At 29.2% G+C, this 14929-nt stretch overlaps 1 protein-coding gene across 1 annotated transcript; it reads right to left on the bottom strand.

The window, feature by feature from the left end:
* Positions 1-8043: 8043 nt before the first annotated feature.
* On the bottom strand, positions 8044-10232 carry LOC137836499 (ubiquitin fusion degradation protein 1 C). The gene is made up of 8 exons (XM_068645181.2): positions 9907-10232; positions 9614-9638; positions 9463-9495; positions 9249-9370; positions 9035-9165; positions 8710-8924; positions 8380-8621; positions 8044-8271 (listed from the first exon to the last, which is right to left on the bottom strand). The coding sequence occupies exons 1-8, from the start codon at positions 10081-10083 to the stop codon at positions 8194-8196; spliced, it is 1023 nt and encodes a 340-aa protein (XP_068501282.2). The 5' UTR covers positions 10084-10232; the 3' UTR covers positions 8044-8193.
* Between the last annotated feature and the right edge of the window lie 4697 nt (positions 10233-14929).

Raw genomic sequence — 14929 nt, 5'->3', positions numbered from 1 at the left:
GTTTTTTTTTCATATCTATCGGGCTTAATTATTTTTTCCCTAATTTTAGTTTTTGCTTTTAAATTTTAAACATTAATGTATATCTATAACATTAACAAGGGATATTCTTTTATTTAATGTAAATAAATTCTTACCATTTTACTTTTTGAGTAATATTTTTTTAAATTAAAATAACTACAGAGCGCATGTTTTTCCAATAATAATAATAATAACAAACCAAGTAGTTATTTGTTACTATCACCACTATTATACGATTATATTGTATCTATACAAAATTATTATTTTCAATTTCAATTTTTATTTAAAAAAAATATGATTCATATATTCAAAATTATTATTTAAGTATTTATTATACATTTTTTTATCAGCAAATTTATTTACTATACATTTTAATTGTATTAAAATATAAACATATTTATTTATCATTTTTAATGTATATATTGACTGTAACAGCTTGTAAAAAAAAAAAAAAAACCCAGCAGACCCCAACCCCCACCTCACGCACGTTTTCTCTTTTTCTCTCTCCCTTTTCAACTCTCTTACTTCTCTCTTAATTTTCTCTCTCAATCTTCATCTATTTTAGAATCTGATCATACACACCGGGTCCTACGGTAGACACTCGGTATTGGATGTTAGAACTTATCCTGATCCTTTCTATTGGATTCGTTGGTAATCTTTGGATCAGGTGTTAGTCTCTGGTAGGGGCATACTTAATGAGTCTTTCGGAAGATAAAGTGGATTGAAATGAAATCCAATGATTGTGATTGAAAAATAGATCCATGTGTGGTCTATATGATTGATGAAATTGATATTGAAATTTTACATGACAACATTTAAAGAAATGTTTATAAATGATTTGTTTGGTTGGTTCTTTTTGCAATAATTATATATGATATGCATTTTTTTTCACTAGCTTACCCTTGCTTTTCTTGTTGTGTTTGAACTGTGATGACTGTACTACGTACACGAGCACATGATATTACAGGTGTCGGAGGGTCTGAAGAGCTTTAGGGTGTTGACTTTGAAACTTATATTGTAAATATTTATATTTCTATATGTCCTAATCATGTATTAGGAATGTTTTGAAAAACTCTAATTTTGTATAGAAATAAGTAGAATGTTTTAAATAGTTAGATGTATTTTCGGGGTGTTACATTTAATGGTATCAGAGCGGTTCATCCTTAGGATAACCTGAGGGTAGTGGGTTTATTTTGTTTCTCCTGCGTGTAGATTTTTGTTTAAGTCTAGCCTCAAGACTTATTTAAAAGTTTCTAATAAGATGTTTGACAAAGTTGTTTTTCTTGAAATCTTGTTTGTGTTTGAGTCAAGTTAATTGTTATGAATAAAGATGAAAGTATTAAGAATGAAAAGAGTCTTGATACAATGGTGAGGGTGCACACTCATGACTGGATCGAGATTAGTTTCTATCTTAATCCTAAATAGTTAAACTACATTTCAAAGATAAGTTTTGATTGGTTTTAACTTGTTTCGTATGATTATTTCTTTGCAGTTAATTTGTCTTAAAGTTGTAGTTGGAAAATTTTAATAATTTCCAACTCAATTCTTTATGTGCTTAGAAGATGGCACGTAGACCACCTACTCCTCCTCCACCAGTAAATATGCCCAACTTAGCACGGGCAATAGAGATGATGGCAACAAACTTGCAACAACAGAGTGCTACTATGGCACAACAGCATCAGGCCGCCCTTCATCAATTAGAAACTACTAGATTAACAGCTGAAGCATCTCAGCTTCATCAACAACCCCATTCCTTTAGTCTGGAGGATTTTCTGAGACACAATCCACCCAAGTTTAATGGGAAGGTAAATCTAGATGAAGCAGACCAGTGGGTGAGAAACATAGAAAGAATCTTTGAAGCTACTCAATGCCCTGAAGAGAGAAAGTTGTCTTGTGTTATCTATATGCTTATTGAAGAAGCTGAGTTTTGGTGGATAGGCATGAAGCAAATGATGGAAGACAAAGGAGAATATGCCATTTGGGAGAACTTCAAAGTAAGATTCCTAGAGGAATATTTTCCTGATAGTGTCAGATATGCAAAAGAAATTGAATTCATGCAGCTGGAACAAGGAAATCTTTCAGTCAGTGAATATGCTACTAGGTTCAAACACCTAGCTAGATTCTACACCCAGACCATGATTGAGGCTTGGAGATGTAGAAAATTTGAGTTTGGGTTGAAGCAAGAGCTTAAAGAAGTGGAAATTCCTATGTCTATTAGAGATTTCCCTACTCTAGTGGAGAAAGCAAAAGTAGTGGAGAGTTTGAAAAGTAGTAGCAGACATGCTAAGCCTCAAGTGGGAGGACCTTCTAAAAGCATGCCTAAATATGAAGATAGAAAGAAACCTTATTTCAGACCTCAATCTTATAGTAGTGGAAGACCCAGTTCTCAATCACCACCTAGTTTCAGATGTTTTAGATGCGGTGGGCCACATGTTGTTAGATTTTGCCCTCATCCAGTGTCAAATGTGACATGTGATAGATGTCACAGGTATGGTCATGCAACAAAAGATTGCCGTGTCCAATTGGGAGCTCCAAATTCTGGCGGAGTGCAACAAGTACAACAAAATAGTAATCAAAAACCCAAAGCTCCTGGCAGAGTATTTGCTATTAGTGGAGCTAAAGCTTCGCAGTTTGATAGCCTTGTTAGAGGTATTTGTTTTATCCTTGAAACACATTTATCTGTATTGTTTGATTATGGGGCAACCCATTCTTTTATATTTTTTGATTGTGCTAAGAAACTTAAGTTGTCAGTCCGAGAGTTAGAAATTGAGTTGGTGGTATCTACACCAACAAAGGTATTATAGTAACTTCTTCCATGTGTGCTGAGTGTCCAGTAATTATAGATGGGCGGAGATACAAAATCAACATGATTTGTATACCTCTAAAAGATTTGGTGGTTATATTGGGAATGGATTGGTTGTCTGCTAATCATATCCTTATAGATTGTGGTCGAAAGAAGTTAATTTTCCCTGGATTAGAAGGAATGCAGGTTATCTCAGCTCAACAACTTGAAAGAGAGATACAAGAAGGTGAAAAATGTTTTATGCTCTTGGCTTGTTCTATAGTTACAAATAAAGTACAAAAGGATATGTTTGTAGTTCAGGAGTTTATGGATGTATTTCCTTATGAGATTCCTGGACTTCCACCAAAGAGAGAGATAGAGTTTGCAATTGACTTAATTCCTGGAGCAGGCCCTATGTCAATTTCTCCATATCGAATGGCACTAGTGGAGTTAGCTGAATTGAAGAAACAACTAGAAGACTTATTGGAGAAACAATTCATTCGACCTAGTGTTTCTCCATGGGGAGCTCCAGTGCTATTAGTAAAGAAGAAGGATGGTTTGTCACGTCTATGCATAGATTACATACAATTAAACAAGTTAACAATAAAGAATAAATATCCTCTTCCTAGAATTGATGATCTAATGGATGAGTTGCATGGGGCAATTGTCTTTTCTAAGATAGATCCGCGCTCAGGTTATTACCAAATTTTAGTGAAAGCGGAAGATGTTCAAAAGACTGTTTTTAGATCAAGGTATGGTCACTATGAATTTCTGGTTATGCCATTTGGTGTGACCAATGCTCCAGCTATTTTCATGGATTATATGAATCGGATATTCAGACCTTTTCTTGATAAGTTTATGGTAGTGTTCATAGATGATATCTTGATCTATTCTCGTTCAAGGGAAGAACATGCAGAACATCTTAGAAACGTCCTGAACATTTTGAGAGAAAAACAGTTATATGTTAAACTTTCAAAATGTGACTTTTGGATGTCAGAAATACAATTTTTAGGACATCATTTCTGCACAGGGAATCTCAGAAGATCCTTCTAAAGTGGAGGTTGTACTTCAGTGGGAGCGTCCTAAAACTGTTACAGAAATTAAAAACTTTGTAGGGTTAGCAGGATATTACAGGAGATTTATAGAAGGTTTTTCTTAAATAGTGGCTCCTTTGACCCAATTGACTAGAAAGGATCATCCTTTTACATGAACTGAACAATGTGAGAGAAACTTTGAAGAGTTGAAAAGAAGGTTGACTAATGCTCCTATATTGACAATCCCTGCTACCAATCAGTCTTTTGAAGTTTTTTGTGATGCTTCCTATCAGTGATTAGGTTGTGTTCTAATGCAGAATAAGAAAGTTGTTGCCTACGCTTCTCGTTAGTTAAAGGTGCATGAAAGAAATTATCCAACTCATGATCTAGAATTGGTAGCAGTTGTCTTTGCTTTAAAAATATGGAGACATTTTCTTTACGGAGTTAGTTTTAATGTGTTCAGTGATCATAAAAGCTTGAAGTATTTGTTTGATCAGAAAGAGTTAAATATGAGGCAGAGGAGATGGATTGAATTTTTAAAAGACTATGATTTTCAGATAATATATCATCCTAGGAAGGCAAATGTTATTGCAGATGCGTTGAGTCGTAAAAAAATACAAATGTCGTCGCTTATGATTAGAGAGCTAGCATTGATCGAAGATTTCAGGACTATGAATTTGGAGGTTTACATGTCTTCAAATTGCATTAGTTGTAATACACTTGTTATAACTAATGAATTTCTGGAGAAGGTGAAGGAGAAGCAGTTGGAAGATTCAAAATTGAAGAACTTCATGGGCTTATTAAATACTGACAAAGCTAAAGACTTCTCTTTAGGAGTTGATGGTATTTTAAGATTCAAAAATAGAATATGCATACCAGAGGATAATGAACTAAAGCAAACAGTGTTATCTGAAGGTCATAAAAGCAAATTCGGTTTACATCCAGGGATGACCAAGATGTATCAAGATCTCAAGAAATCTTATTGGTGGCATGGCATGAAGAATGATGTAGCCAAGTTTGTAGTTGCTTGCTTGACTTGTCAGAAATCAAAGATTGAACATCAATACCTGAAGGCATGATAACTCAGTTAGACATTCCAGTGTGGAGGTGGGATAGTATCTCAATGAATTTTTTTACCCACTTACCACGTACTTTGAGGAAGCATGACTTTGTTTGGGTCATAGTGGACAGGCTGACAAAGACGACACACTTCCTACCTATAGACTTTACATAGATGAAATAGTCAGATTGCATGGTGTACCCTCCAACATAGTTTCAGATAGAGATCCTAGATTCACCTCCAGATTCTGGCAAACACTTCAAGAAGCTTTGGGGACTAAACTCAGACTTAGTTCAGCATACCATCCTCAAACTGATGGACAATCAGAGAGAACTATCCAGTCCATAGAGGATTTGCTTAAGACTTGTGTGTTAGATCATTTGGGCAGTTGGGATGAAATTCTACCTTTGGTAGAGTTCACTTACAATAACAGTTACCAAGCTAGCATAGGAATGGCTTCTTTCGAGGCATTGTATGGAAGGAAGTGCAGGACACCTTTGTGCTGGTTTCAGGATGGTGAAAGTGTGTTAATTGGACCAGAATTAATACAACAAACCAATAAGAAAGTCAAAATGATTCAGGAAAGATTGAAAACATCTCTCAACAGGCAAAAATCTTATGCAGATCAAAGAAGAAGACCTTTAGAATTCTCTACGGGTGAGCATGTCTTTTGAGAGTTACATCGTTCACTAGTGTAGGAAGAGCACTCAAATCCAAGAAATTGACTCCTAAGTTCATAGGACCTTACTAAATTCTCCGGAGAATAGGCACTATGGCTTATGAAATTGCTTTGCCTCTTTCTTTAGCTAACATTCACAATATTTTCCATGTATCCCAGCTAAGAAAGTATGTATCTGATCCTAGCCACATTCTAGAGTCTGATTCCATCCAGGTGAAAGAAAATCTGTCATTTGAAGTGAAGCCAATAAGAATTTTAGATTCACAAGTGAAACAACTTCGTGGAAGAAGTATTCCCATGGTGAAAGTATTGTGGGATCTCATCTCTGGAGATTCCACTTGGGAAATTGAAGAGGAGATGCGAGCATCATACCCTAATCTCTTTCTTGGTAAGTTCATTTTCGAGGAAGAAAATTTTTGTAGTTGGAGATAATGTAACAGCTTGTAAAAAAAAAAAAAAAAAAAAAACCCAGCAGACCCCCACCCCCCACCTCACGCACGTTTTCTCTTTCTCTCTCCCTCTTCAACTCTCTTCCTTCTCTCTTAATTTTCTCTCCCAATCTTCATCTATTTTAGAATCTGATCGTACCACGCTGTAGCTGAGGAGTTAAGGAACATTTCTACCCGATCAGATTTTCAAACAGAGTAAGTTCATATTTACTCTAAATATCCTTTATTCTCTGTTTTTCCTTAGGATTTAGTCATCAATCTTGGTGGGGTCAGTTGAGAAGTTTAATCCTCTCAACTTATTCTATTATATACTGAATTTTTGTTCTGTTTGGATAACTTGCATTAGGCCCGTAAATCTTGAAGTTTATCCAGACGGTGGGGAACAAAATTCTAGAAGTTGCTTGGAAAGCAAGCAATTGAGGTAAGGGAAGCTAAATTTAATTTTTTTATAGCACCCTAGGATAGAAGATCTGAATGCGGAAGGGACGTGGTCCCAATATTGAATTTCTCTTGCATGGGTGTTATTTGTTTATATATTGTGTGTTTGTTTATATATTATTTAAACTTTATAAATATTATATTTGATAGTTTGAGAGTTAAATATTGTTTTTGATGTTGGAAAAGTTCTGGAATGAAATGAATTTTTAAATTATGTGATTGAATGATATGTATTATATACGAATGATGTAAATTGTATGAAAGTGATGTCATACATTTGGGATAATGTATGAGTTGTTGTTTGATGGTACGTTAAGTATGAAAAGCCTATGTTTAACGGAGATCATCTGGCTTCACTAATGATCTAAGTCATGTAGACTAAGATATTAGGTGGTGAGAAGCTGAGAGGGAGTTCATACACACCGGGTCCTACTGTAAACAATCGGTATTGGATGTTTGAACTTACCTTGATCCTTTCTATTGGATTCGCTAGTAATCTTTGGATCAGGTGTTAGTCTCTGGTAGGGGCATACTTAATGAGTCTTCCGGAAGGTAAAGTGGGATTGAAATGAAATCCAATGATTGTGATTGAAAAATAGATCCATGTGTGGTCTATATGATTGATGAAATTGATATTAAAATTTTACATGACAACATTTAAAGAAATGTTTATAAATGATTTGTTTGGTTGGTTCTTTTTGCAAGAATTAGATATGATATGCATTTCTTTTCACTAGCTTACCCTTTCTTTTCTTGTTGTGTTTGAACTGCGATGACTGTACTACGTACACGAGCAGATGATATTATTTGAAACTTATATTGTAAATATTTATATTTCTATATATCCTAATCATGTATTATGAATGTTTTGAAAAACTCTAATTTTGTATAGAAATACGTAGAACGTTTTAAATAGTTAGATGTATTTTCGGAGTGTTACATTGACTAAAATATTAATGACTTAAAATTGGACTTAAAAAAAATCTTATTATAACAAAAGATAACTTATTAATAGCATAAATACATTTATGAGAGCTTTTCAAAATTATTATATTAATCTGCAACTGAATGAATTGAATTTTGTTTTGAGGAGGATGATGTTAAAGTTATCGTGGATAAAATTGAAAAAGATGAAAAATAAAGAAAAGAAAAACATTTACAAATAGAAAAATGTTTCTTTTGATCCCATATAAGATAAAACATTCTCAGCTTGCGACGTATTTTAATAATATAATAATTTATATTAAAATATAATTAAAATAATAATATAATGAGATATAATGTGGGAATAATTTTTTGTTGGACGCGCTAAAAGCACCCTTGCAAATATGATTCTAAAATAATGAAATTATCTATAGTTTCTCATGCAGTGCATAAGTTCCTAGTTAGCAATTTCCAAATATTAACCTATAACAATTTCCACAATAATATTAATCTATAGAACTTTGAGAATAACTATATAAAGAAGAGCTTTATCAGCTTTTCATAATTTTTTATTTTTACTGTAATTCTTTTGTTTTGTTTCCACTATTGTTTTCTTTATAATTTCCCAGGTTTTGATCAATAAGAATTTTGATTTTAAAATCTCTATAAAAAAATTATATAAAAAATTAACATTTTGTTCTATGATTAACAAAAGATAAACACAGACGCATGAAATAAAGTCTAAGGTGCTGACAAAACCAAGTTACACGACTAATCAAACCAAAGATCAATCCATCAACGAATACTTCTTAATCCATCAGCGAATACTTCTTTCCCGTAAAAGCTTGAAATTTTGGTTCCTCTTTCTTCTGAGACTCTTCATGTTTCTAATAAAAGAAAATTTGATAAAGCATATCAATGAACAAACAAGAGAGATTCAGATGAAAGTAAGTGTTGTGTGTTGCTCCACACAGATTACTACTAAAAACACTCACCTTGGTTGATGTTTCAACCCTGGGCACGTTCACATTTGATCCAAACACAAGCTTTCCAGAAGTTTTACGTGAAGCAGGTGTTTTAAAGTTGGAATATTTTGTTGCATTTTCAGTTTGTTGTTGATTTGTCACTGAAGAGGAAGTTTCTGGCACTGATTGTGTGCAAGCTTTTCCGTCCAAACGCCTTGCAGTACCACTGAATGGATTTATCTTTACACTCTTTTTTGCCGAATCTTCATGAACTGAAACACAAAAATCATAGTCATAATCAGATTCTGCAGATGAATTTGATACTTGAGAGAAAGAGTAAGAAAGAATCACAAACACAACCTTCACTACATTCCTTTTCAGGCAACAACTGTTTCTCAGGTTCTTCATAGTCAAGAGGTTTGACAAAATCAACCTCACAGTCTGTGTCAATCATACTCACTGCGTGAGAGGGTTTGGTTTCAACTATGTCAATGTAATATTGCTTGTTGTTATAAGCAATCATTATAGTGTCACCAGTTGTTAAACAAAAGTGGTCTCTCAGTGAAAACTCCAAGCTGCATACACATGACAGAGGGAAAAAAAGAATAAATCAAGTAAATATTAATTAACAACAACAATAAAATTTGTCAAATATTATACAACTTAATATGGTGAAAACTTATACATGACTTTTGGATTGGCCATTTTCAAAAAGTCTTTTGTGTGAGGCTGCAACTTCACATATGTTCCTTTTGGAATTTGGATGCTTCTCACTTTCACAGAGTTTCCTTCTTGGAGCTGCATATTCTCCATCATCTGCCAATAACCAACATAGAATAACTTGTTAATAAAAATCGATTAATCTGTTAAGCAAAATAAAAATAAATGAAATCACATACCAATTTTGGTATATGTATGTTCCCCCAATCAGCAGTGAATTCTTGGACTCCACAGTGAGTAACTTTTCCATTTGCAGGATTTCTCAGTTCAAATAACATGGGAGAAGATATTTCGAAACATGCTGAAATAATTTTAAATGAATAACCAACTTGTTTAGTAGGAGAAGAATGGATCAAATTGATTTGAATCAAATTTACAGAAAAGTGTACTTACCAAGCAGAGGTAGGGCTGAAAAGGGCATGATAACTACAGGCAATAAGGAATCTGTATTAGCAATTTTATAGACATGAAAAGCTCACAATTTCTACATATTATCATGTCAAAAGTTGTCAAAAGTTTAAAGATAAGTTATGGTCATACATACCTTTACCACCATTTTCCAAAGTTAACTGCAGAACATCAAAGTATGAATCAGTGTTTGAGGTTTGGAATCAAACAATAAAAGTAAAATACTTCCCACAACCTAGTTTTGCTAACATGTGAACCCGTTTTTACATTAAGTATCATTAGTACAAGAACTAGATAAACATATCCCAAAATTATAATTTTAAATTCGAATAAACTACCGTAGAAAAAGTTTATTATTTAATTAAGATAGATAAATTTTGGTTTGAGAAAGAAATTAAGCATGCTGCATAGTGACATCAATTATGGTACCTTATCAATGGCAGAGAGAGGGTAGCAAGTGTAAGTTTTATCAAAGCTCCCATTCCCTTCTTCACTGTAATCTGATTCCTCTTCTTCATCCCATTCATCGGAGTCATAAGGTTCACGTACATCCCAATTATTTGGTTGATGTTCGTTCCTTTCTGATTCTTGTTCTTGTTCATCCATTGGTTGGTAATCCTTAAAAACACAAAAAAAAAAAGTTAATAAACTCAATCATATTAGAAATAATACTGAAATTGGTTAAAACAGCTGAGAATCACTATAAAAATAAAGCTAAGAATCACTATACAAATAAATATAAATGCATCTTCAATATTTTTTATGAAAGTGGCATAAAGAGTACATATTTAACTACCTAAATAAAAAATTTGATTTATTTTATTGGTAGATTATTTGTCAAATGATTTATGTTAAAATAAAATTATTTCTAATATGCAACCAAATATATTTTGTAAATATGAAATTTTGTTAAAAGAAAAATATTTACAAATTTGTAATTTTGCTTTTAAATAATCTAAAATAACAATAAAAATTAAAATATTTTTAAATGGTAAGTATGTTACTTGAACTTACTTTTATACATATAAATTTAAAATTATGTAAATATTTTCTATATACTATAATTTAATTTATAAATTTGAATTATTTTTTGGAAAAAAAACATCTTATTGAAAAGATATATATTCAAGAAATCATTTTAGTATATTTTTAAAAAAAAGTATATCACGCTAACGAATTACACTCGTACACATTAAATTTTACATTTTAATCAATGTGTGATTTTCAACACATCTCCTCACATGTGAGGGCTTGTGCGTGGAATAACATATTATGGTATGATACTAAAATAGACTTTAAGTTTAACTCAATCTCATAAAACCGGCTGATAAGATAAGGTTTGCACCCACTTATATATAATAAAATGTCATAATCTCTAGTCGATCTTCAACTAGAATAAAAACACACACTTCATACTTTAATAAATTAATATTTTATTTATTTTATAAGTTTTTTTTACTGTTCGTGATGTCAACAAAACAGTTTTTTTACTCGTTAATCAATTTGTTTAATTCTTCAAAAAAATATAGTTTCTCACTAAAAAAACACTGAATCTGAAAACAAATATTTACCATGTCTCAAGAGTGTGAGAAATTTCCTGTGGTACACTGCAAAATAATGAGTAAAAATTAGCATAAACTTAATATTTCAAAACACATGTTAAAAGAAACAATGATTTGATGATCCTAATGTTGAAACCCAATAACCTTATAAAAAAATATTTTGCGAAAAGCTTTATCTTTTTCAAGAAGGGAAATATATCATTGCAATCAATAACAAAAAATCATACGGAAGGACAAAAAAAAATGCAGTTTTTGGTAAATAATCATAAGTTTAAGAACATGACATGAACCTTGGGATGGATAAGAACGTAGAAGGAGAACAGCAAATCCCAGACTCAGAGCAAATCCCAAACTCAGAAAAGAAAATAAGTGAAGGGGTTTTGAGTGTTGTGCTTTTATAGTCGCAAATGTATATGTGTTTATAACAGATTTGTAATAGATTCAGTTAGTTGTAAAATCTATATATCATATATCATAAAATATATATGCATATAAATTTGTTATTCTCACCTACAATAGTATTTAAGATATAACTGAAAATAATATTTTCATGTATATAGACATATTCTTATACATACACATTCTTGATTCTTGGTAGAAAAATATAATAATAATTTTGAAAATCTGTCACAAAGATTTTATGTTATGAATAAGTTATCTTTTATCATAATAAGATCGGATCTTTTTGTGTAATCTATTTTTAAGCCATTAATATGTTAGCCAATATTTACAATAGAAAGGATAAATAACCATGTTTATATTTTAATATAATTAAAATGTATAGTAAATACTCGTGAAATGATTTTGAATTAATTTTTTTAAATTAAATTTGAAATTAAAAATAGTAATTTTATTCTAGTTTGTTAAAAGTCATAAAATAATTACTAAATTTTGGACTGAAATGAAATATATAAGATTTTCTTTTTAAATTATTGATTTACTTGTGTTTCTAAATTAAAGATTTTGAGCGAATTTGGTTTTGATATTATAGAGTTAACAAATAAAATAAATAATTTTATTATTTCAAATTTGAAAAAAAAATGTATACTTCCTTATTATTAAATTTGAAAGAATAAAATAATCTATAAAATTATTAGTTGAATGTACGTTGTATGTTAAGTAACCGTTTAAACTGAAACAATTTAAATAAAAAAATGTCCAAAAAATCATAATAATTATTTTTATTTATTTTTAATTGAAATTTTTACCTTTTAATAAATAAAAATATTTTCTTTTATTTATTAAATAAATTAAAAAATTGAATAACTTTTCTGCAAAAAAAAATTAAATAACTTCATCTATTACATATATTAACTGGTTTAATTTATTATATTTTACTTTATTTTATTTATCTTTGTCCGGTCATTGATTTGATTTTATATTGGGTAGTGATACATAAACAACTTTTCTTTTCATATAACCACATTATAATATTTGATACTATTATTTTAATATTTTTTTATAAAATTTAATCACAAATTTATTATATATATATATATATATATATATATATATATATTTATATCTAAATCAATCGCATGATAAAACTCTCCATTAGTACAGGTAAAGAGAAAGGGGAAGGGATATGACAGAAGAGGAACTCTGAAAAAGAAGTGTATGGAATTAATTCTCAAATTGTGTATTACAATTCCCCTAAATCCTTTTACTTTTTTTTTTTTATTAAAGACTCAAATCATTATTCTATAAACATTAACCATTCCTATTTTTTTTAATCAAAAATAATTTTTTTAGTCCTTTAAAACTAAAAAATATAAATATTTTATTAAACTTATTTGTATGTTTCTATTTTGTTTTTAGACTTATTCGATATTTTGTTTTTAGACTTATTCGATATGAAGGTGTAGAAGTCATAAATCCAAAAGATAAAGAAGACCACATGAGGAAGTACAAAGAGAAAGATGAAAACAACCGTATTTATTTATTTATTTATCATCAAAACTCTTTAATATAAAAGAAGGAAGAAATGGTTACGGGAAGATAATGCATTTGTATTTGTTCTGATTATTATTAATGGTGACACTAAAGTTATTAAAATATTCTTTTTCATTTGTACATTTAATTGATAGTTTTAGTTTTAATAAATTTTATATTAAATATATAATAGATACATATAACCTATTTTATTCAATTTTGAATATTAAACATAATTATCTATAAATAATTTTTTTTCTTAAAAAATGCGGATACACATAGCGTCTATGTTTTCGCTAGGCTACATATATATATATATATATATAAATAAAGGGTTTCCCACTTTAACTGTTTTAAATTTTTTTCCTATTTTATCCTTACTTCATATATTTATTTTATTAATTTATTTTGTTTATTTAGACATTTTATAATTTCATAATATATTCTCTAAAATTCTTTTTCTATTTTATCCTTACTTCATATTTTATTTTATTAATTTATTTTGGTTATGTTTTGATAAAATTTATGTGTCTTTTTACATGTATTTGTATTTATTAAAATAAACTATAAATTTATATTGATAATATAAGTGTGTGAATAATGATATCATTTATTTAATTGTAATATTAGACATAATTATATATTTATACCTATATATAAAGAGAATTCTTCACTTTAACCGCTCTAAATTTTTTTCCTATTTTATTTTATTAATTTATTTTGGTTATTTAAACATTTTATAATTTCAGAAGTTAATAAAGTAGTTTTTTAATTTTAAAATTTTATTTTATTTGTTGTCATTTAACTAGCAGGAAATTGGAGAGTTATGTAGCACGAACACTAATATGACACGAACACGGACACAAAGATACGTATAATCTCTAAAATGTAGGACACAGTACATGGATTTTATAATTATATACATTATATAATTATGAATTTTATAAATTGATAATAAAATTTTATGTGTGCAAGTATGTTTCGGTTTTTTTGGGGGCAGAAAGATATTTTTTTATGGTTGGTTCAAAAGGATTTGTTCCTTATTTTCATAATTATACTAAAAATTTATACTATAAGTTTGAGTTTTTAGAAAATTAATATATTTCTTTTTTTTTAAATTGTGTTAGAATCGTGCAAGAATTGTCAAAAATCCAACAAATATTTTTTGAATTGGACACTTCAACGAAGTGTACTATGAGTTTGTCCCGTGTTTCCAACACGAACACACTATTTAAGAGGAATGTTCGAGCCTCATAGGTGAAAAGATGATTAAGTAACCATATTTTTTAAATGAAATAACTAAAAAAATAATTATTTATAAAAATATTAAAATTGCATAAATAATAAAATTATATATATTTTAATTTAATAAAATTATGAATAATAAAACTATAAAATTATATATATTTTAATCCAATAAGAATGTAACTGTGTTTTATAATAATCTATGTTTTTATATATATAATTTTTTTATATTAAAACAGTTCAGAAGTATTTTGGTTATTTCGTAATTTTATAAATATTAAAATAGATATAAAGCAATTTTAAATGTAGAACAGTTTTAAATTTAATATTTTAAAATATATCTCTATTTTCTCAGTTTTCACGGACCATTATTTTTCTTTTTAAATTTTTTATTTTCAAAGTTACATCTTCAATCAACTAAAATATAATATTTAATTTATTAAATTATTTTATTATTATAAATTTATAATTAATTTTAATAAATACAGATATCACTGATAATTATAAAAATAAAAAATACAATAATAAGTTTGTGTTTCTACCCGTAATAATTAATAATATAATAATAATAGTAATAATAATAATAATATAATAATAATAATAGTAATATAATTATATAAGAATAATAATAGAATAAAAAATATTTCGTGTTTAATCTTATTAATGAACTTTATTTTGGTGTTTGTAAAGGTAGAGAGAACGAACATTCTAGT

This window comes from Phaseolus vulgaris, chromosome 4 (assembly GCF_051622355.1).
Source record: "Phaseolus vulgaris cultivar YP4 chromosome 4, ASM5162235v1, whole genome shotgun sequence".
Taxonomy (NCBI): Eukaryota; Viridiplantae; Streptophyta; class Magnoliopsida; order Fabales; family Fabaceae; genus Phaseolus; species Phaseolus vulgaris.
The sequence above is the reverse complement of the archived record's forward strand: the minus strand, read 5'-3'. Positions and strand labels throughout refer to the sequence as shown.

What these genes read in the sequence shown, in the direction of transcription:
- LOC137836499 (XM_068645181.2), bottom strand. Translation starts at nt 10,083, where the DNA reads ATGGATGAACAAGAACAAGAATCAGAAAGGAACGAACATCAACCAAAT. An exon ending in CTCTCTCTGCCATTGATAAG is followed by an intron (nt 9,639 to 9,906) that starts GTACCATAATTG and finishes GATGTTCTGCAG; the next exon opens with TTAACTTTGGAAAATGGTGG. An exon ending in TGAAAAGGAATGTAGTGAAG is followed by an intron (nt 8,622 to 8,709) that starts GTTGTGTTTGTG and finishes TTTGTGTTTCAG; the next exon opens with TTCATGAAGATTCGGCAAAA.